At 34.4% G+C, this 23098-nt stretch overlaps 1 protein-coding gene across 3 annotated transcripts in view; it reads right to left on the bottom strand.

The window, feature by feature from the left end:
- LOC114333480 (monocyte to macrophage differentiation factor 2) overlaps window positions 1-23098 on the bottom strand; it is a 67941-nt gene that overhangs the window by 11248 nt on the left and 33595 nt on the right. For 2 of the 3 annotated variants that reach the window (XM_028283367.2, XM_028283368.2), the window contains exons 2-3: window positions 15752-15827; window positions 9583-9828 (exon numbers count right to left, since the gene is read on the bottom strand). In XM_028283367.2, coding sequence (XP_028139168.1) covers window positions 9583-9828; window positions 15752-15825 — 320 coding nt within the window. In that variant the 5' untranslated portion in view covers window positions 15826-15827. Of the gene's footprint in view, window positions 1-9582; window positions 9829-15751; window positions 15828-16005; window positions 16071-23098 lie in introns of those variants that run through there. The other variant, XM_028283370.2, reaches the window with a different exon arrangement.

The raw sequence follows: 23098 nt of genomic DNA, 5'->3' as shown, positions 1-23098 counted from the left end.
TGAAAAAATACCCATGAACGGTCACATCAATCACTTATTTTGTATTTGCTATCTTGTTCTATAACAAACGTTTGTTATTTATAGAAAAAGACAGCAAATACAAAATAAGTGATTGATGTAATTGTTCATGGGTATTCTTTCATTTTTCCGACTGTACACTTACTAAACACTTGTCAAAGAACTCAGAAATATCTATCAAATGGGCTCCAGAAGAAGTTGATAGCATCCAAATTAAGCAAGTTAAGTTAAGTTAAGTTAGACATAACGATAGCCACCAACTACGTTAGCAATAAAATTACAAATTGGCGTGTGTCTGATGATGCGAGTTGCTCGGATCACAGACACATACAATTTGAAGTAGGGGAAAAAACATGTACCCTAGAAACCTATCGTAACCCTAGGAAAACTAACTGGGAGGCGTATAAAGCAGACCTGGAATATAGTTTAAAACAGACTAAGGATACGATAAGAAATACAACAGACCTCGAAATGGTTGTGGAGCAGCTGCAAATCATCTCGGCGTATAATGACAACTGTCCTTCAATCAATAAGGAATCCAACAGGAAAGTGTCCTGGTGGAATGAGGAACTTAAAGAATTAAGAAGGAAAGTTCGTAAAAAATTCAACAACGCAATGAACAAGAATATCAGTTGGGATGAATACAGAAAGGCCCTAACTGAGTACAATTAAACTCTGAGGAAGCAGAAAAGAGAATCATGGAGAAGGTACTGTGAGGATATAGAAAGAACTCCAGAATACGCCAGACTCCATAAGATTCTCTCAAAAGGACCTCAGAGTTCGATATATACTCTCCAAACAAAAAACGGAGAGTACACAGAAACAGGGGAAGGAACTATCAGAGAACTGCTGAAAGTCCACTTCCCCGGTTCCCAAGTTACAGACTTAACTTTGGAGAACTGCCAGAAATCAGAACTAGATACCCCTCTGTGGGCATCCAAGGAGAAATGGCAGGCAGCAAAGAAAGTAGTAACTGGGAAAAAAGTAAAATGGGCATTACACTCATTCGAACCTTATAAATCGCCAGGATTAGATGGGATTTATCCAGTACTATTGCAGAAGGGATCCGACCTTCTGGCAAATAGAATATGTACAGTGCTTCGGAGCAGTTTGGCTCTAGGATATATTTCAAAGGCATGGAGAATGATCAGAGTAACTTTTATACCAAAACCTGGAAAAACTGGACAGGATGGAGCAAAGTCTTTGAGACCAATAAGTCTTATGTCTGTTATGCTTAAGACGCTAGAAAAACAGCTAGACAGGCATATACGGGATGGCGTATTGGAAAACAGACCGATACATAAGAACCAGTATGCATATAGAGCAGCAATGTCAACAGAACATAATCAGCTTGTAGAAAAAGCTGAATATGCTCTCAAGCACAAAGAGGTACTATTAGCGACCTTTTTGGACATAGAAGGAGCGTTCAATAACATATCCTTAGAAACAATCTCAAGAGCATCGAGGAGAAAAGGGATCGATGAAATTTGTTGCAAGTAGATAGACCACATGCTACAACAGAGACTCGTATATACGTCCATTCTAGGGAAGAGCATTATTGCCCAGGTCCGACGAGGGTGTCCGCAGGGAGGTGTTCTGTCCCCGCTAATATGGAACCTTGTCATGGACGATTTGCTTGAGTCCCTGGAAGTGAACGGCCATAAAACCCTGGGCTATGCAGACGACTTGGTAGTCCTTGTTCAGGGAAAATTCCAAAACATAGTAAGGGAACGCATGCAGCAGGCCCTTAATATTGTCACCAAATGGACTGAGGAAGAAGGGCTGAGACTCAGTCCTTCCAAAACAGTCACAATTGCGTTCACCAGAAGAAGGAAGCTGGAGGACTTAAGGGAGGACTTAAGGCCTCTGATCCTTAATGGTGAACGATTGGAGCTGTCTAAAGAGGTAAAGTATCTAGGGGTTATACTGGACCCAGAACTTACCTGGAACCGACAGCTTGAAAGAGTAATTAAAAGAGCGGAGGCGTTATTAATGCTGACCAGACGCACACATGGAAAAACATGGGGACTCTGTCCGAAAATGGCGTACTGGACATATACAACGATAGTGAGACCCATGATAACACATGCATCCTTGGTATGGTGGACAAAGATGCAGCAAAGAACCGCTATAAACAAGATAAGCAGGATACAAAGACTTGGGAATAACGGGAGCAATAAAAACAACACCGACGGCGGCACTGGAAACCCTGTTAGACCTACCCCCTCTTGATATATTCATCAAAGGGGAAGCGAGGATGGGAGCATACAGGCTGCAAGGAAAACCAAGGGATAAATACGAGAACCTTGGGCATAATCAGATTTGGAACCAAGGTCGGGTAAGTATATCTGATACATACACTGACCACATGGTGCCAAAATACACATTTAATAGGAACTTCGGAATAGAAATCAATGACCGAAGGGAGTGGAACAGCATCAGAAGCAAAATCAGGGGAACGATCTGGTATACGGACGGATCAAAAACCGATGAAGGCACTGGAGCCGGTATTTTTAGTGAAACAGAGAATGTAGGACTCAGTTTCTCACTAGGAACATACACAACTGTGTTTCAAGCGGAAATGTACGCAATTCTGCAGTGTGTCACAATGAACAACTTGAGGGCCTATGAAAATAGACGGATCAATATACTCACAGACAGCCAAGCATCACTGAAGGCACTAATGAGCCCGAAAGTGACGTCAAGGCTGGTATGGGAATGCCGGCAAGAACTGGAAGAACTGGCCGAAAGAAATAGTGTAACTCTATTCTGGGTGCCAGGACACACCGGGATAGACGGTAATGAGAAAGCAGATGAGCTGGCAAGGAACGGTTCATCAACTTCATATTTGGGCCCAGAACCTGCTCTAGGAGTACCTAAAACAATAATTAGGGGACAAGTCAGGGAATGGGTCAAAAACAAACACAAAGAATACTGGGGGAACGTACCTGGTCAGCGACACGGGAGGCCCTTAATAAGGGAACCCTCAAAACGGAGAGCTGAAGAACTAATAAAATTACATAGGAGTCAGCTCCGCATAATTACAGGTCTTCTCACGGGTCACTGTGCCCTGAAAGGACACCTGAATAGAATTGGGCTGTACGAAGTGAACCTTAACTGGAGACTGTGCAATAGGGGAACTGAAACAGCATATCATGTACTGTACGAGTGTGAGGCTTTGGATCACAAGAGGCAGGCTATTTATGGACAACCAAAATTAAGTCCAGCAGAATATGCCACCCAACCCATGCTAGGGATGTAAAATTTGGTACGTGGAACCAAGCTTGTGGATTGGGTGACATAAAAGGTAGGATGGCTGGCACAATAAGCCCATGAGGCTGCAGTGCCATCGGAGACATATGTCAAACGACCTCCAAAAAAAAGCAAGTTATGATGAAAATAACAGAACCCTTTCGATTCTTTTACGAAAAAGTGAAAAATAAAACATACGCCATTTCCACAAAAATTAAAAAACGCTGGACGGAAGGGCCGCCCGAGAACTTTATCGTACCGATCTATTATCGTTATCGTACTAGATACTGGCATTCTATAAAAATAGCAAAGTTACTCATGGATTTTAATGAAATTTTGGGAGTAGCCCAATCTCTTAATTCAAAGTCTATCCTATATGCTATGGCGCTTTTATCATGGGGGCGGTTCCCACCACTTCTCGGGGATGGAACATTTTTATTTTCGAATTACATTCATAAACATACATACAAAACCATTCATTTTAAACCCGTTCAACTTTTTGAAAGTAGAAATAACACTATATTAAAAGGTATTGCAGAAGAAAAACAATGCATTTAAATTCTGGTGGATGAGGGGTTAAATGTATGTACTTTTCATTTTTCCTTAAAGTACATTAGTCATATATTTTTTTGCACCATATCTCGCTTAGTTTGAATGTAACCGGCATTTAGTGGTGCTCATTTTAAAGGCCTTTTCAAACACTACAAAAGGCGTTGGTAGCATTATACACCTAAAACCTACCGTTCCTCTGTTATTTCAAGTTGAATACACCAATTTGAGCATGCACCAAAAAACAAACTCTTTTCACCTACCATATCTCTTTTTGTATTATAAATAGAACATTTTCGAAGGAACGAATCTCTTTGTTATTTATAACCTAAAAAATGTTTTATATATTGTTTTTAGTTCGATGCATAGTTTTTAAGGTATTCACAAAAAACCGTCCGAAAAGGTGTCATTTTTCAATGAAAATGGCCAGTTTTCAACTACGCATAACTCAAAAAGTATTGAGTTCTCAAAAAAAAGTATAGACCAGTTTTTGCTTAGAAATAGGTTCTCTAGCCACTTCCGTGCTTATTTTGACCAACAAATTTTCCACCCCCTTGAAGAGGTGGGAACCGCCCCAAGATAAAAGCGCCATAGTATATAGGGTAGATTTTGTTTCTTGAGCTATTCCCTTACATCGATGTAGTAGGATGAAATTCGGAGCCAAATACCCTCATTGACTGCCCAATAATTAATAATGCTCTGCTATGATCGCGTGAGAGAGGACACACACAAGATTATAGCAAAATTTCTATTTACTGTAACTTTTCGAGTTTTTGAGCTACAGCAACGAGTTTTATGTCATTGGAAAGGTAATTTTGCATTCTTTCATAATATTTTATGTAAAAATATATAGGGCATATCAAAAAAATTAAGATTTTTTTTCACTCCCGGTTCAACCGGGAGCCACATTTTGGGTAAAATTTATTGTGATAATAGATAATAAAGTACCATATATGTCTGCAAAATTTCAAATTTTATTTTCTATTACAAAGGAAGTTACGGGCACTCGAATATTTTTTTATAGAAAATTCATAACTCCCCTCCTGTGGGGAGTTAAGAAATCTGACTAATGTCATTTAATATAATGATAGGATTTCAAAAATATATCAAAAATAAACAAATTCCTTGGAGCCATTTTTGAGAAAATCTAGTTCAAAGTTATGTCAAATTTTGACCCCTTAAATATAGGCAACCCATAACTTTTTCTGAAAAACGATAATATTATTCTTATAGCACCATCTTTAGGCTATATAACGGCTTTTTCAAATTAAACTTATCTTAAACAAGTTTTTAGATAGGTAAGGAAATGTGTCGGGTGGGCGGTCGGCCATGTTGGCCGCCATTTTGAATTTGGAAATGTTAAATTCCGTATTTCTATTTACTTATTGATGAGCTAACTTTGAGTTAAATTTCATTCGTTTTGGTCAAAATTTGCAAAAATGGGCCCTAAATGACCCCCCTATTTCGGCCCCCCCCTTGAGAGGTTTTTTTGAAAAGCTTAGTTTCTCGACAAAATTCTCTTAAACTTACTCATAAAAAAATTCATCGAAATCGGTCGGGTAGTTTTTGCGGCCGAAAGCGGTCGCGACATACGTACGTACATACGTACGTACATACTTCCGACATGTTTTTTTTATTTGCTTTTTAGACTCAGGGGGACTCAAAACGTCGAAAAAAAGTGAAATCTGAAAAAAAATTTTTTGCACGATCCTATAACTATCTATTATACTATACTACGTATGTAGTACGATAAAGTAAAAAATTGACAGGTTTTGACATCCTGTATAAATAAGTATCTTAATGTTTATATTACTGAATAGAGAATTGAATAACCTTTCAAATGAGCTAGCACACGACCCCTATTCTCATTTAAAAAAATAGTCGATTACGTCATTACACCCAGATGGATGACGCCACTAGTATGATATATACCTCTAAAAATCATAATTTAAAAATCGAATAACTTTTGTATTTTACATTTTTTCTGATTCTGTACATAAAGCAGTTTACAGGGGGGTCAATATATAGTGAATAACCCTGTACACACATATTCTTTTTTTTTGTACTGTCTAAGACTTGAATAATAATATTATTATGTAAAAATCTTCATGTTCATATTTTTAATACAGGGGTTGAGAAAAATATTCTTGAAAAAATTTTTAATTTTAGCCTTCTAAAGTGTACTAAGCATTATTTTTAAACCAAGAGGAGTAAACTAAAACGACAGATTCACACCCAAGAAAGTCACTAGAAATATCACCAAATACATATTCTTTTTTGGTTGATCATATCGGCCTTTGACGGTAATCCATAAATATTATATCATATTAATACATCGCTAAAGAGTTCTAAAAACAACTGTTTTTTTTATATAAAAATAGACTAAAAATCTAAAAATTAAAGGAATAACGTAGAAAATACAAAAAATCGCTGATATATAATTAACCTATAAAATGACAGAAGTGTCAAAATTTTATAAATGTCATTAGTGTCAAAATTTGATAACAGTGGAGTAAACTTGCCTGATTTTGGACCAATTACAAACAAGCTTTACGGCGCGGGAAATTTGAATTACTCCTCTTGGTTGAAAAACAGACTATAGTATCTTAAAAAATCATCGATTACGTCATCACGCTCAGATGGATGACGTCACTAGTATGCCAAAAATTGTAATTTAAAAATAAAAATCGACCGGTTTTAGGATTTTTCTTCAAAATGGTCGATTTTAGAGAAAATCAATTTATTCCATAATTTTGCCCCTCTCTGTATATAGAACGGCTGATGTCGAACTTTGTCTTAAAAAATTATGTAGGAGGGCTACTATCATTGTAACTAGTTCAAATTTGTGGGTTCGAACAACATGAGTTTACTTTAAAAACGGAAGTCATGATAAAAAACATTTTGTACAATTCATCTTGTGCGATACAATCTTAATTAAATAATCTTTGCTATGAACAACTTATAGAATGTATTCCAGAGAACGGTTTTATTTATTAATCAGTTAAGGTACTTAAATGTTTCGACCCCAATAAATAATAAATGAGTTTCTATTGCATGCCATTTAAAGTTTCTGGTTGAGGAAAATCTGTTGTTTTTATAACTTAGTTATTTGTCGCATCTGATTAAGTTCAAATGGTTTAAATTTGTAATTTAAAGGTCGTGTGACCAATTTTTGTGGCTATTTTTTAACTACAATGATCTAGAGTTTAACCTGGTAATGGTCTGCTAAGACCGAAAACGTTCGTTAATCTGTGATGTACTTGTAGTCCAACTTGGATATTTTTTTAAGAAATAAAAAAGTTTATATACCAGTTACAAAAGGAAGCTTTTTTACTTCTTCAGTATTTTCACTACGGTATACATAGTGTGACCAACTAGCCCGAAAAATCCGGGACATGGCCCGAATTACGAAATCGTGTCCCGGAGTCCCGGACAAGGCTTCCGGGCCATCCGAATTTTCAACGTTTTGGTAAACTTCTATTTTCAAATTTTGACTACGTTATTCTTCTAAGAATTCACATCAAATTGAATTGGTGGGACAAAAAAAGTCGATAATTTCTAGAGTGTAATACTAATACCACATGCATTTTATATCGTGGTATTAAGGCGGGTATACATATGCGCTCTGCTTGGTGTGCGAGCCGCTCGCGCGCAGCATATTTGTTAGATTAGTACGTGTTTTCAAGTGGCACACAAACGGCTCGCACACGGCGCACCACGATCTAACTTCTGTCGGCTTTTCAACAAATGCTTTGATGGTACGCAATACGTATTTGGACGGGTTTGCATGTGGTTTGTTGGTTTTGGGGCGCCTGAGTTGAATATTTGTTAGTAATGGAGTGTTAGGAAGGAAATATCAAACTTATTGATGTTTACCGTGGAAAGTGAAAATGAGATGATGACATTGAATATATTTAAACATGTTAGCTTGCAACCCCCAACTTGCAACCAACTTGCAACCATCTTGCAACCAACTTACAACCAACTTGCAACCAACTTGCAACCAACTTGCAACCAACTTGCAACCAACTTGCATCTCAACTTGCAACCAATCGGAATGAAATCAAACACTTCTCGATGAGAATAGGAGAAGCTACTCCCGACGTCGGCCGATATCGGATCTGATCTGATCGGAGAAAAACGGATCCAATGTAGGCACCCACATTTAATACTAATTATCTACAATTACTAAATGTTCGTAAGTTTCCTCGGGATCGCGGAAGGTTCGTCAAAATGAAAAATTTTAACGAACATTAACCGCGCCACGAACGCGCGGCGCTCACAGGGCGCGGAGTTTGCGGCGCGGATATCTATCTCCGCCTTTATAGTTCTACGAAAAGTAAAACTCTGGACTTTTACCCGTTTCTGTATTTTAATAAATAATTATTGTCTTCTAAAAAGACGATTCGAAAACACGAATATGTATTTTTCTAATTTTTTTATAAATTATATTTTTATATTAAATTAAGGTTCTATTTACATGGAAGTCCAACATCAGTTTTTTATATATTTCTGAAACCACCTTAGTCCCACAGAAAAACATGTTAGTGTAATAAACTCAAATTCGCTAAAATGTGACTTAGGTTCTTTCTGAAATAAGCGATTCAGTTAATTTTATAATTTTTCTTTTTTTGAAAACGATTTCGGGATTGGAAGTCGAAAGTCGAAAACAAACAAAAATGTGATTATCATTACAACCCATACCACTAAAAAAATTTTTGTCAACATGAAAATGTTAAATAATCAATAAAATGATGATAATAATGTTCTATACAGTGTGAGCCAAAGAAAACAGTCCACCTCGATATTTGGCAGTAGTTATTAGATTTTAAGGAAAAGCCAAAACAGGTCAATTTTTGATCTAAGGGGGACATATTTTTACGGTACATACATCTGTCATTTGTCAACCCCCTCCCTTCCACTTCCCCTAACCCCTTATTTTTAAATCGGGAATAGGGGTCGTGTGATAGCTCATTTGAAAGGTTATTCAATTCTCTATTCAGTAATATAAATATTAACATAATTTTAAAATAATTATTTATACAGGGTGTCCAAGAATAAAATTTTTTAATTAAATTAATTAACACAGAAAGAAGAATGTATGTAATTTATTTAATTCAAAATCAAAATACAATCTACTGCTTTCACAAAACAGAAAACAATGTTTTTTGATAAATAAACATTGCTTTTCGCTTGATTTCAGTGTTCAAACGGCTACCCATCTGTCTCTTGGTAGGTTGAATATTGAATTTAAGCAACAAACAATGTTCATTTATGTAATAAACATTTTTTTGTTTTCTGTCAGCAGTAGAATGTATTTTGAATTAAATAAATTACATACATTCTTCTTTTTGTGTCAATTAATTTAATTCAAAATAATTTTTCTTGGACATCCTGTATAAATAATTATGCCAATGTTAATATTACTGAATAGAGAATTGAATAAACTTTCAAATGAGCTAGAACATGACCCCTATTCCCTATTTAAAAATAAGGGGTGGGGGAAGTGGAAGGGAGGGGGTTGACAAATGACAGATGTATGTACCGTAAAAATATGTCCCCCTTAGATCAAAAATCAACATGTTTTGGCATTTCCTTAAAATCTAAGAACTACTGCCAAATATCGAGGTGGACTGTTTTCTTTGGCCCATAATCTATTAAAAAAATGGCCTGATTTTCATTGAACAGTCCCGGTTTATTCTTGTAATGTTATACATAACAATTTGTGTCCTACAAAAAAATTACTGTCAATTAAAAACTCACCCGTGTTGTTTGCAGAAATGTACACAATGGAAAGACGTAGATATAGAAAATACAAATATGAGAGTTGCTCCATACACAATAGCCGAGAGCATGTGGTCGGTATCTTTAGATCTGCTCATTAATTCCAGTGTTGCTGAGATGCTAGGTATTATCCAGATGCCATGCGTGATGATATTTGCAACATGCTCCACTGGTGTGGGACGATATGCTTCTTTGTGTGGTGCCTTTTTGTTCTTCCACTGTATGCTAAAATAAAAAAAATATTACTCTTTTGTTACCAGCAAGCATGAAACACTTATATTAATGCTTGATAGAAAATTTTGCTCTATTTGAGATTAACTGTTTATGTAACTGTAATGGTTTATGGACTGTTGTCTGTGATTATGTATATTAAAACAAAAGAAATCAATTTGTGTGTGTTTTATTGGTACTGGTTTTAACAACCAACTGACCAGAAATCGAAAACAAAGAGAATCAATTTAAAACAGACACATGTAGAAGCATCTTATGACATTTTTAAAGAGAATTATATAGTAAGTGCCACACTAGTAGATACTTCTTCTTCTTGCTTGTCTGTGGCTGCTCTTCTCCATACACGGACTCCTAAAAGGGCTTGTGCATCGCTATTTACTGTTTCTTCTCAGCACTTTCTTGGCTTTCCAACCGGTCTCTTTCCCTGCATTCTAGCATTCAGTGCTCTTTTTGGTAGCCTATTCTCTCTTATTCTTATCACATGTCCGGCCCATTGCAATCTTTGTATTCTAATGAAGTCTGACAGAGGTGCTTCCTTATAAAGTTGATAAAGTTCGTTGTTGTATCGACTTCTGAAGATTCTGTTTATGTAACTGTAATGGTTTATGGACTGTTGTTTGTGAGTATGTATATTAAAACAAAAGAAATCAATTTGTGTGTGTGTTTTATTGGCACTGGTTTTAACAACCAACTCGTCAGAAATCGAAAACAAAGAGAATCAATTTAAAACAGACACATGTAGAAGCATCTTATGACATTTTTAAAGACAATTATATATTAAGTGCCACACTAGTAGTTACTTCTTCTTCTTCTTCTACGGCACTACAGCCCAAATTGAGCCTTGGCCTCCTTTATTTTTTGCCTCCACCCTTGGTTGTCTGTGGCTGCTCTTCCCCATACACGGACTCCTAAAAGGGCTTGTGCGTCGCTATTTACTGTGTCTTCCCAGCGCTTTCTTGGCTTTCCAACCGGTCTCTTTCCCTGCATTCTAGCATTCAGTGCTCTTTTTGGTAGCCTATCCTCTCCCATTCTTATCACTGTTATGTAACTGTAATGGTTTATGGACTGTTGTTTGTGAGTATGTATATTAAAATAAAAGAAATCAATTTATGTGTGTGTTTTATTGGCACTGGTTTTAACAACCAACTGGCCAGAAATCGAAAACAAAGAGAATCAATTTAAAAGAGACACATATAGAAGGATCTTATGTTATGATATTTTATACACATTTTATAAAGAGAATTATATAGTAAATCCCACACTAGTAGATACACAGGTACCTAATTGCTAGGCTTGGGCTAATCCGGCCTGTTTTCACCTGTGACTTTCATGTCTGTCATGTGATATGACTGTCATGAAACTAATTAAAATAATTGTTTTTTCGTATATAATATCACAAGAGAGAAAATTTTGCCGGCAATATTTTCGACTGGTATGAAAGTTTGTTGCCTGGCAATTTTCGCGAATTAAATTTTGACTTAAATCACGAGACGTCAGTCGAGTGATTTTGTCAAAATTTCGTAAGCGAAAATTACCAAAAGGCAACGAACTTGAATTAAACCAAGAGAAAATTTTGCCGGTAAATAATTTTTCCACCTACCTCTACCGAAAGTATACTTTTCCGGACCTGATTGTAGGGAGCAAAGTTGTACTTTTCCTCCCTAGGGAGGAAAATATTTTTCCTCCCTAGGGAGGAAAAGTAAAAGTGACGTCATAATATTTCATTCATGAAATATAACTTATTGACGCCCTGTATAATATCTATTTTCTATTACGGAGTATCTATACATTTTAACGTTTATTTATAAAACATCCTGTATTTTGCAGAATGGTAAAAAACAGTAAATTGTTATTTTTATTTAACAATGTTTACATTAATAATTTGACTTATATTTGACAGCTGACAGTTATATTGTACCTACTTGTTGTTTTAGTTCTAATAAATTTTGTTGGTTAGTTACATAAATAAATTAAGTAAAAATGACAAAATGACTTGTTATTTGAGGAAGGTGGAAAAACCATATGTATAACATGGGAGTAAAGTGCCTTTTCCTCCCTTGAATGATTACTGCCCTCCGCTACGCGTCGGGCAGTAAACTTCATTCTCGGGAGGAAAAGTTACACTTTCCTCCCTTGTTATACAAATAGCTATTTCCACCTACCTCTACCGAAAGTATACTTTTCCGGACCTGATTGTAGGGAGCAAAGTTGTACTTTTCCTCCCTAGGGAGGAAAAGTAAAAGTGACGTCATTCATGAAATATAACTTATTGACGCCCTGTACAATATCTATTTTCTATTACGTAAGTATCTATACATTTTAACGTTTATTTATAAAACACCCAGTATTTTGCAGAATGGTAAAAAACAGTAAATTGTTATTTTGATTTAACAATGTTTACATTAATAATTTGACTTATATTTGACATTTGACAGTTATATTGTACCTACTGGTTAGTTTTAGTTTTAATAAATTTTGTTGGTTAGTTACATAAATAAATTAAGTAAAAATGAAAAATGACTTGTTATTAATTTGAGGAAGGTGGAAAAACCATATGTATAACATGGGAGTAAAGTGCCTTTTCCTCCCTTGAATGATTAAACTTCATTCTCGGGAGGAAAAGTAGCACTTTCCTCCCTTGTTATACAAATAGCTATTCTCTCGAATGATATTCGACAAGACTATTTCACGAGACAATTAATGCACCATATCAACGAAATATAATCTTTATTTATTTGTTATTACCAGACACTTTCGTGACGGATCTGTCATAATTTTGTCACTGAGAAATCACGTCGCTAAGGAGTTTTGTCAGTAGGAAACCATGTGTTGCTATGACGTTTTATCAGTTAAAAACAGTCTAGTGAAATAGTCATACAAAAAATTCATTAATTACTATAGTTGATTTTTTAACCAAGAGGAGTAAACTAAAAAGACAGATTAAAACACCCAAAAAAGTTACTAGAAAAGTCACCAAATTCATCTTGTTTTTTCGTTGATTATATCAGCTTTCGATGATAATCCATACATATTATATTATACTAACACATCGCTAAAGAGTTTTAAAAACAACTGTTTTTATATAAAAGTAGACTAAAAATCTACAAATTAAAGGAATAATGCAGAAAACACAAAAAATCGCAATTAACCTATAAAATGACAGAGGTGCCAAAATTTCATAAATGTCATTAGTGTCAAAATTTAATAACAGTGTAGTAAACTTGCCTGCGGTTGGACCAATGAGAAACAAGCATTACGGTGCGGTAAATTTGAATCACTCCTCTTGGTTAAAAAACAAACAATAGTATTGTAGGATTACATTCGTTTAAGTTATTTTATTTTATCATAAACGCGAGCCGAAAGCCAGTTAAGTGGCATTGCCTAATAATAAAAAAAACGCGATAGATCTATAGGTTCAGCATATCATGGCCAAGTGACAGTAGTCAAAAAGTCAGAAAAAAGTCGAGTTGACATTAAGACGCTGATGATAGTGGGCAGACAGCCTTTTTCATCAGGATAAAGACGAACGACGAAGTAAGACTGCGTATTCTTGCTATAAAGCCGTTTTAGATGTTCAGTGTTAATTGCCGTTTACATTAGTTTTTGCATTGTCCTTGTAATTGCGAGTTCTACAATAAAATATTTGTTGTATCCTAAAATCGACCTGTGGCCAAATAATCAACCCTAGACAACAGAGGATAAAAGCCTACAGTATTGTTACTCTTCTTTAAAAAAACTTTATTCAAACACCAACAATATTACAATACTCATAACTTTTACAACTTTAACAAAATGGCAACTATAAACTTCAAATACAACTATTGTTCTATCAACAGTCAACTTTCTATGTTTATATTGGTTTCTATATATTTTTTGACGCACTAGATTTTACTAGACATAGTAAACAGTGAATGGTTTAGGACTGCATTAGCTCAATGTACCTGTGTCTAGTAGCATCGCGATTACTGTATACACAATAATTGTTGTCTACACCTATAAATATATTTAAAATATGTGAATAATTGTAAATATGAGATTTTGGACAAGAAAGAAAAATATGCATCATATTTATAAATATTTGGGTCAAAGTCAAAATGTGATAACATAATAATATAATATTTTTCTATAACTATTTCTAATATCTTATTCAATTTTTTTACTAATCATATGATGTTGGCAATAACTAAGGGCGCAGTATTATAGGATTTTGCAAGTCTGGACAGTTTATCTTTGTCTCAATTGGGAAAATAGAGTAGGTCAGTAGGTATAATATTACATATTTTAAAATGAAGTGAGAGGTTTCCAATCTTCTTTGGAAATTGGCCTTGTTAAAAATGCTCAAATAATCCACTCAATTAGCCAAATAACTGATATTAGGTATTTTATGATAAGGTGAAACATTTATAACAGATTTTATGTTACAATATCTTTTGATTTTAGACATTTTGAAAGTTTCTTTATAGTCTATAGCCACATTAAAAAGCATTGAATAAGTTCATAAACCAAACTTGTGGAAACCAGACGTTAACTACATATTTTACCCAGAGCTTGTAGTTACAGACGTTTCAGATAAAGTATTGACAAGCAAGTTACAAATGTAATACGTTCTTTTATGGCTGGACTCAATTATTCATGTAAGTAGTTATCTTTTCATCAATGGGTTATTAGAGGATTAAAGGTCTTCAATGCTATCAGTCAATATAACAGTGTAGTCTATATTACAAATACTTTTGTTAAATGAACCTTTAATTATAACTTACTTTTAATTATAATCTTATTTTTTGCAACTTTACTACAAACTTTTGTCTATCTATCTGTATTCCAGGTTTTTAAGCATACCCACTTTTTGGGTAGGAGTTTATGGAACAGTAACACTGAACAAAAAGCCCTCATCTCTTACCATACTGCTCATCCATAGGTTAATCTGATACACCAGTGTATTCCAGCCTAAGTCGCAGATTCAGTGAGAATTTTTAAAACTACTACGTTAGCCTTTTTGATTTCTGGCTAGAGCCTGAACCATCGTCTACTAAGATCATTTACAATAAAGAGAAAAACTTTTGACTAAGTTTTCAATCTAATGGCATATAAAACAACATATTGTTATTCTACATCCCACCAGATTGAAAACAATGGGAACCTTCTCTGGTTACACCTACGAGGCTTCTACAAATTGCAAGCCATATGGATGCTGAGACTAAGGAAGATGAGGGAATTTTACAATTTATAATTCACCCATTAATCCCATTACACCCAATCCCCGAAATTGAAAATGGTTATTGATTTTTGAGAAAAACTTTTGTTTTTTTATTTATTTAAGATTATTTTTCATCCTTGATTTTCATTTTCATTTACTTCCTGGATTTCTAATAATTGTTAAAGTATTTTCCTTATAAAACATTTCAGTTATGTCATTCAACGCAGTCCATTAGAAATCAGGTCATTTAACAAACAATCATGGTAATATATCGTTTTTATATTTCCCAATACTACTTTCACTATTAATGATATGCATGTTGGAAACATATGTGGACAAATGATTTAATATATTTTTATTTTTAAGTGAAATGATGATTATGATTCCAATACTGATAAATAACACTAACATTTACAAATATTAGCTTACCTTTGGTTGGATATATTTCTAAAAACAATCATTTTTTTAATAAGAAAATGGGGCACTTTTTATGTTTAAGAACAAAAACCAGATAAAATTTGCAATTTCCTATAACCAGTATAATTGCAAAATTCAAGGATTTGAAGATAAATTTGTTAGAAGTGCGATAAGTTAACTCAAAGATACTGTGAACTGGACGGGTTTATAAAACATTTATCAAGTTAAAAATAGAAAAAAAAAACATTTTTTTAACTTAAAAACATATGATACAAACTAAAAATCTATTTCTAACACACTTACCATTTCAGTTTCTGTAGATAGGTGTTTCTATTGATATAGAGAAGGTACTGTTTTAGAAGAGTATCACTTAGCATATCTGAAAACAAAGAAATCATTTATGAAAATCTTACTTTTGCATTCATTTTATGAAATAAACATGTAATTTATTGCGGTGATATCGTTGTTATGTGCTTATAAATACTAAATTCATTTGCCAAAACATATTTTTTTGCCAATTTGTGCAAATATTTTAAATTTTTATGTTATTTACTAACCAGAAATGGATAAACAAAAGCATCTGGCACTGCACAATCCGACACCAAGCGACTGTCAAATTGTTTATATTTTTTAGGAATCTGACTGACAGTTGCTAAAGTAGTGTAAAATGTGTTGCCTAAGCGACTTCTTTAAACTTCTTGTATCAACCACTAATAATAGGTTTACTTTATCGGTATTTTTAATAAATATGTACGTTTTTTAGTGTTTCTTAAAAGTAAGATATTCTTTATGACATCTATCTCCTCTGCATTAATACAGTCTACTTTCAATTCAGCAGAATTGCGATTGAAGTGAACGCTTTTGTAGACAGTCTTAGCCTCTTAGCTGTATTGTATTGTAAGAAAGTGTAAGTTTACCTTTCTGGTTCTGAAGGCTAATATAGCAAGTCGTAGAAAACAAAATTTGATAAGATGGATAGTTGCGGAATCCTAATTTCGTAGCAGTCAACGAAGGATTACATGTGAGTTTCCAATTCGATAGAAGCTGAGGAAGCGTTGTTAAACTGTGTTAAAGTCGCAGTAAGAAAGCCGAGTAGATGGAGATGAACTGACTCCCCTATTATAGAGGATGGAAAACATATTAAGTTGTGAGATAAAAAGGAATGAAACTAGTGGAGATGGGAGATTTGGCGATAAAACCTATACACTTGCATTCTATTTATTGTTTCCCACCTTTAGACATTCAGAGGAGCATGTCAACTAAAACTGTCACTGTGACAGTGGCAGTTGCCAAGCCAAACTCGTCCGATACGTCTTAAGTGGCAAACAATAAGTAGGTAGAATGTAAATGAATAGGTTTTTATCGTTTAATCTTCCACCTCCACTAGTTGCATTTGTTGTTATCTCGCACAACTTACTTAATATGTTTTCCATCTTTTGCGTTATTTTGCCGGTTATTAGCTCGCTCATCTCATCACTGTATATGATGTGCCTTAATATATCTGGGCACAGAAATCAATCAGAAGAATTCCGTAAGTAGTGAAATTAATGCACGTATTTCCAGTGAGAAATTGTACATATGTACTATGCTAATAAACGAGTGGTGTCATCGAACTTATTAGACAAAAGAACCAAGATGACTATCTACAGAACATTGATTAGACCCGTTGTAAAATGGTAAGGACAACAAAGAAAGGAGCCCAACTCAGACATTCGAGAGAAAGATACTGAGTAAAAGTATATACCTTACCTATAGCCTGGTGCAAGAGGAAGACACACAAGGAGAATCAGGAGAAACGACGAGGTTAATGAATTGAAAGGAGGGTATGACATTGTAAGATTTGTGAAAAATCAAAAACTGCCATGGCTGGAACATGTCCAGACACAAGAAGATGCTAAAACAACAAAGAAAAAATTACAATGGAAGCCGATAGGAAGACGAAAAAAAGAAGGCCCAGAACGAGTTGGTTGATGACGTGGAATATGACCTGAAAGCCATGAATATAAGACAATGGGTGAGAAGGACACAAAAGAGATCTGAATGAAAGGATATAGCCAGACAGTCAAAGACTAGGGGTCTTTGATACGACTAGGGATCCAGAGTTATGATGCCAAAGAAGAAGATGAAGTTTTTGTTTCGAACGAATCTAAAACTCTAGTGATGAATTGAGAAAACTGGTGATCACTAAACTAATATCATAAAGAAGAGATAATTGCCAGTTTTACCAAGGGACGAAGAGTAAGATGAATAGAATATACCGAAAAATTACCAGAAGCAGAACGGCAGAAGACGGGAAGAATCAAAATATAAAGGGAAGACCAGAACTTTGTCGTGAAGATTTCTTAAATTTCAATGGAAGCCGATAGAAAGACGGAAAAAAAGGAAGGCCCAGACAGAGCTAGGCCGGGTACTGATAAATTGTACTCGTATACAGAATGCCGTGTACTTTTCATATTTGAGGAACGAGTACAGTGTACCGAGTACATTGCTCAAAAAAAGTACTCAGAGTACAATACTCAAAGTACAATTACCCGAATTTCTCGGGTACTTATTTCGAGTACATTTGAATATAGAACCCGAAATAAGGTAAGAAGGCAATAATTATCTCTGCATCTCTAAACATATTTATTTATGAGTCATGAAAACATAAAATAACGTACAATTCCAAATTAAATAAAAAATAAGAATTTTAAAAATTGATCATTGATTAATACAGTAAAACCTGTCAGTAATGGCCACTAAAAATGAAGGAACTATTGGCCGATATAGAAAGGTGGAGGATATTTCCCGTTTTTGTAGTTCACAAATACATAAAAGATAATTGGAACTTTGTATATTTTGTTAATAAAAGCAAATTTAATTCTATACATAAACGGAAACTACTAAAATTACTTTAATATCCTAATATAAAACAAAACTAGAAATAATTTTTCAACTCATTTTTATTTTTTTATATCCCTTGATAATTTGAGTTTTTACAACACCATACTTTTCGGCCAACTTTTGTGAATTTAAATCATACTTATTAATAGTTACAAACGTTTCTCTTTTACAACGCTTTTACGAACTTTTATTATAGGATTTTAAGAACCTTGTGACCACCGACCCGATGCAGGTTATTTAATCTCCTGTTTAGGTAGATACAATAGGTCCTATTAATAAATAGTACTGGGAATTTCCATCAACAAATAGACAAAATTATTTTAACAAAATTAGCCCAATAAATGACCGTTTTGGAGTGTAATTTCCAGGGGCAACTCCGAATTGCATGAAAATTTGGATTTAGGTTCTACTTACCCTCCACTTCAAAGTTGAATTTGTGCCGTTGGTTGCTTTTACTTGGGGGGTGACATTTACCCCTTCTTGGGGGGTGAAACACGCGTGTTTAAAATAAGGCCGGAAATGGATAAACTGACTTATTTTAAGCACCTTTTTAGTATAGTATAGTTAGACCCAAACCCAGACATCCAAAGTGAAAGTTATCCTCCAACACCAAATTGTTCTATATGGTCCACATAATGTTCTGAAAAAAGTCACACCATTTTGAGCGTCGGGTTTGGGGGGGAGAGGGGGGAGAAATCTGCAAATTCGTAGTTTTTTAGGTTTTTCGTCAATATTTCTAAAACTAAGCGGTTTAGCATGAACAACCTTCTGCACAAAATTGTTCTACATTAAATTTGAAATAAAAAAGGCCCATGCATAACCCTTCTAAAATGAACGGTTCCAAAGTTACGGAGGTAGTATGGTATAATTGGTCCAAAAAAAGGCCTAACCCAGACATCCAAAGTAAAAGTTTTCCTTCAACACCAAATTGTTCTATATGGTCCACATTATGTTCAGTAAAAAGTTAAACTATTTTGAGCGTCTGGTTTGGGGGGGGGGAGATGGGGGAGAAGTCGGTAAATTAGTAGTTTTTTACGTTTTTTGTCAATATTTCTAAAACTATGCTTTAGCGTAAAGAATGTTCTATAGAAAAATGTTCGACATAAAATTTAAAACAAAAAGGTTCTATACATAATTGTTTTAAAATCAACAGTTCCAGAGTTACGGAGGGTGAAAAGTTGAGGTTTTAGATACTTTTTATATTTACCGATTTCTCCCCCCTCTCCCCCCCAAACCCGACGCTCAAAATGGTGTGACTTTTTTCTGAACATTATGTGGACCATATAGAACAATTTGGTGTTGGAGGATAACTTTCACTTTGGATGTCTGGGTTTTTGGTATAGTTATATCATAAATATTGCCCAAAAGATATAAAAAGTATCGAAAACCTCGATTTTCACCCTCCGTAACTCTGGAACCGTTGATTTTATAACAATTATGTATTTAACATTTTTTGTTTTAAATTTCATGTAGAAAATTTTTGTACATAACATTGTTTACGCTAAAGCATAGTTTTAGAAATATTGACGAAAAACGTAAAAAAACTACTAATTTACCGGCTTCTCTCCCATCTCCCTCCCAAACCGGACGCTCAAAATGGTGTAACTTTTTACTGAACAATATGTGGACCATATAGAACATTTTGGTGTTGGAGGAAAACTTTTACTTTGGATGTTTGGGTTAGGCCTTTTTTTTGACCAGGTATACTATACTACCTCCATAACTTTGGAATAATTCATTTTAGAAAGATTATGCATAGAGCCTTTTTTATTTCAAATTTAATATAGAACAATTTTGTATAGAGGGTTGTTCATGCTAAACCTCATAGTTTTAGTAATATTGGCGAAAAACTTAAAAAACTACGAATTTACCGATTTCTCCCCCCTCTCCCCCCCCCCCAAACCCGAAGCTCAAAATGGTCTGACTTTTTTCTGGACATTGTGTGGATCATATAGAACAATTTGGTGTTGAAGGATAACTTTCACTTTGGATGTCTGGGTTATGCCATCTTTTGGATTAACTATACTATACTATTTGTTCTATAAAGTTTTTTACGTAAGTCAATACTTTTCGAGTTATTCGCGATTTAAAATGTTGATTTTTCGACAAAAAACTACGTTTTCAGACCGTTTATCCCAAATAATTCAAAAAGTAAATATTTTATCGAAAAAAATATTTTTAGCAAAAGTGTAGCCTATAAAAAAACGAAAAAAATGGTGTACCAGTAAAGTCTACAAATTGAGTAGAAGCAAAGTTGTAGCTCATGAAAAATACATTCTTATTCGTCTAATTCCAAATCAAATAATTCAACGCGAAATCACCGAAGAAAGAAGCGTTTTTCGGGAAAACCTTATTAACATTTTTAAAGTATTGAAAAAGGCTTATTATTTGTTTTTTACAAAAGTTTACAGCATCAAAAATAAACGAGTTACACTGAAAAAAAAGTTGGCCCCTTTTTTTTGGTAAAAAAAAATCGTGGAGACCTCCCTCTATTTAGCACCCTAAATGAAATTAATCTTTTGGTTTTACCATTTATTTTAACTGTATGTGTATTGTTTATATGATCTGTAAGTTTGATTGGTTTGATGGGCTTATTTTTGAAAACATTTTGTTTTATAGTAAAAAAAAATTTTTTTTAATTTTTGAAAAATTTTAATTTTTCAAAATAACTTAAAAAGTATCAGTGATAAGAAAAATCTTAAAGAGTAAAAAAATGTAAGTTTTGCTATTATAAATATGCTAGTTTTATTTTGTTTCTCCGTAAGACAAAAATTGGTTAAGATATGGCTGTTCAAAATTTGCATACACTCGTGATTAGTGACCCATTCAAGCTTTCTCAATTATAACCCTTTCAAAAATAAACACTTTAAACCGGTAAGACTGACAGATCATATAAAAAATAGATAGGTAAGTAAATTGTTTGTAAAGCGGTAGAGATTAATTTCATTTGGGGAGCTCAACACGGCGAGATTTTCATGATGTTTTACAAAAAAAAAGAGGGCCAACTTTATTTTGAGCGTAACTCGATTTTTAATGCTAAAACTTTTGTTTAAAAATTAAACAAAGCTTTTTATAAACACTTTAAAAAAGTTTAAATGGGTTTTTCCCGAAAAGTGCTTAATTTTTCGGTGATTTCGAAATATTCGATTTGGAAGTAGCCGAATAAGAACGTATTTTTCATGAGCTACAACTTTGTTTTTATTTGATTGATAGACTTTACTGATACACCATTTTTTGGGGTTTTTTATAAGCTATACTTTTGCTAAGGATATTTTTTTCGATAAAATATTTAAATTTTGAGTTATTTGCGAAAAACCGTCTGAAAACGTAGTTTTTTTGTCGAAAAATCAACATTTTCAATGGCAAATAACTCGAAAAGTATTGACTTAATTAAAAAAACTCTATAAAACAAAAGTTGCTTAAAAACAGTCAATTTATCCATTTTCGGTCTTATCTTGAACGTATGTTTTTTCACCCCCGAGAAGGGGTGACTGTCACCCCCCAAGTAAAAGCAACTAACGGCACAAATACAACTTTGAAGTGAAGGGTAAGTAGAACCTAAATCCAAATTTTCATGCAATTCGGAGTTGCCCCTAAAAATTACACGGTTTCGCCGGATTTCCCGTTCATTTACTGGGCTAAATGATTTTGGCCGACATTCCCATTCAATTTCTATAATATGGGCTTTAAAAATATGTGATTATTACACCGCGTCCGTATTATAAAGGTGATCGTAAATAGCAGGATCATAGGCAAAGGTGATCATAAATATGGGAATATACAAATAATTGGTTTGAGGAATTTTGAAACCGACCGTAAGTACAGGTTGCCGGTAACACAGGTTTTACTTTAATCAGTATAACACACTCACACTCACTGATTAATTTTATTGGCTTTTAAGATAACTAATTTTTCAAAGTTTCATCAGTTCTTCAGAGCATTTCTTCGAGGGCTATTAATTATTACGGCATAAGAAATTAGGCGTTTGCTTGACTTTGCAAATGGACTGGTACTGAAAACGGCGTTTTGCGTGTTGCTATTAATTTGCTGTCCCACATGCAACGACAAGTTTAGACTTAAAAAAAGTACTCGGAAAATGTACTCGTATAAGAAACGCGGGTACCGGGTATTTTACCCATACGCTACGGGTACGAGTACCGAGTGCTTTATTGAAAATGTACTCGGGTACTGGGTACTGAGTACCCAAAATGTACTTAGAGTACAAAATTCGGGTACTTGTACTCGGGCATTGTCCAGCTCTGGGCACAGAACGAGTTGGTTAGATGACGTGGAATGCAACCTGAAAGCCATGAATCTAAGACAGTGGATGAGAAGGACACAAGAGGGATCTGAATGGAAGGACATAGCCAGACAGGCAAAGACCCATCCAGGGTTATAATGCCAGAAGAAGAAGAAGAAGTTGATTTTTTTATTTCGAACTAGTCTAAAACTTTACTGATGAATTGAGAAAACTAGTTATCACTAAACTAACATTATAAAAGAAGAGATCATTACCAGTTGTACCAAGGGACGAAGAGTAAGATGAATAGGATATACCGAAAAATTACCGGAAGGAGAACTATAATCGACAGAGACGGGAAGACTCAAAATATAAAAGGGTCTCCCAATAAACCAGGTCTTTTTCGTAAAGATTGCTTAAAAATAACAGTTAGAAAAGCCCAAAAAGCTCAAAAATCTTTTATGAGCGAAAAGGCCGTGATGATATATTGTGATAATGATAAAAAACTGTAATATGTATAATTCTTT

This window comes from Diabrotica virgifera, chromosome 1 (assembly GCF_917563875.1).
Source record: "Diabrotica virgifera virgifera chromosome 1, PGI_DIABVI_V3a".
NCBI classification, from domain to species: Eukaryota; Metazoa; Arthropoda; class Insecta; order Coleoptera; family Chrysomelidae; genus Diabrotica; species Diabrotica virgifera.
The sequence above is the reverse complement of the archived record's forward strand: the minus strand, read 5'-3'. Positions and strand labels throughout refer to the sequence as shown.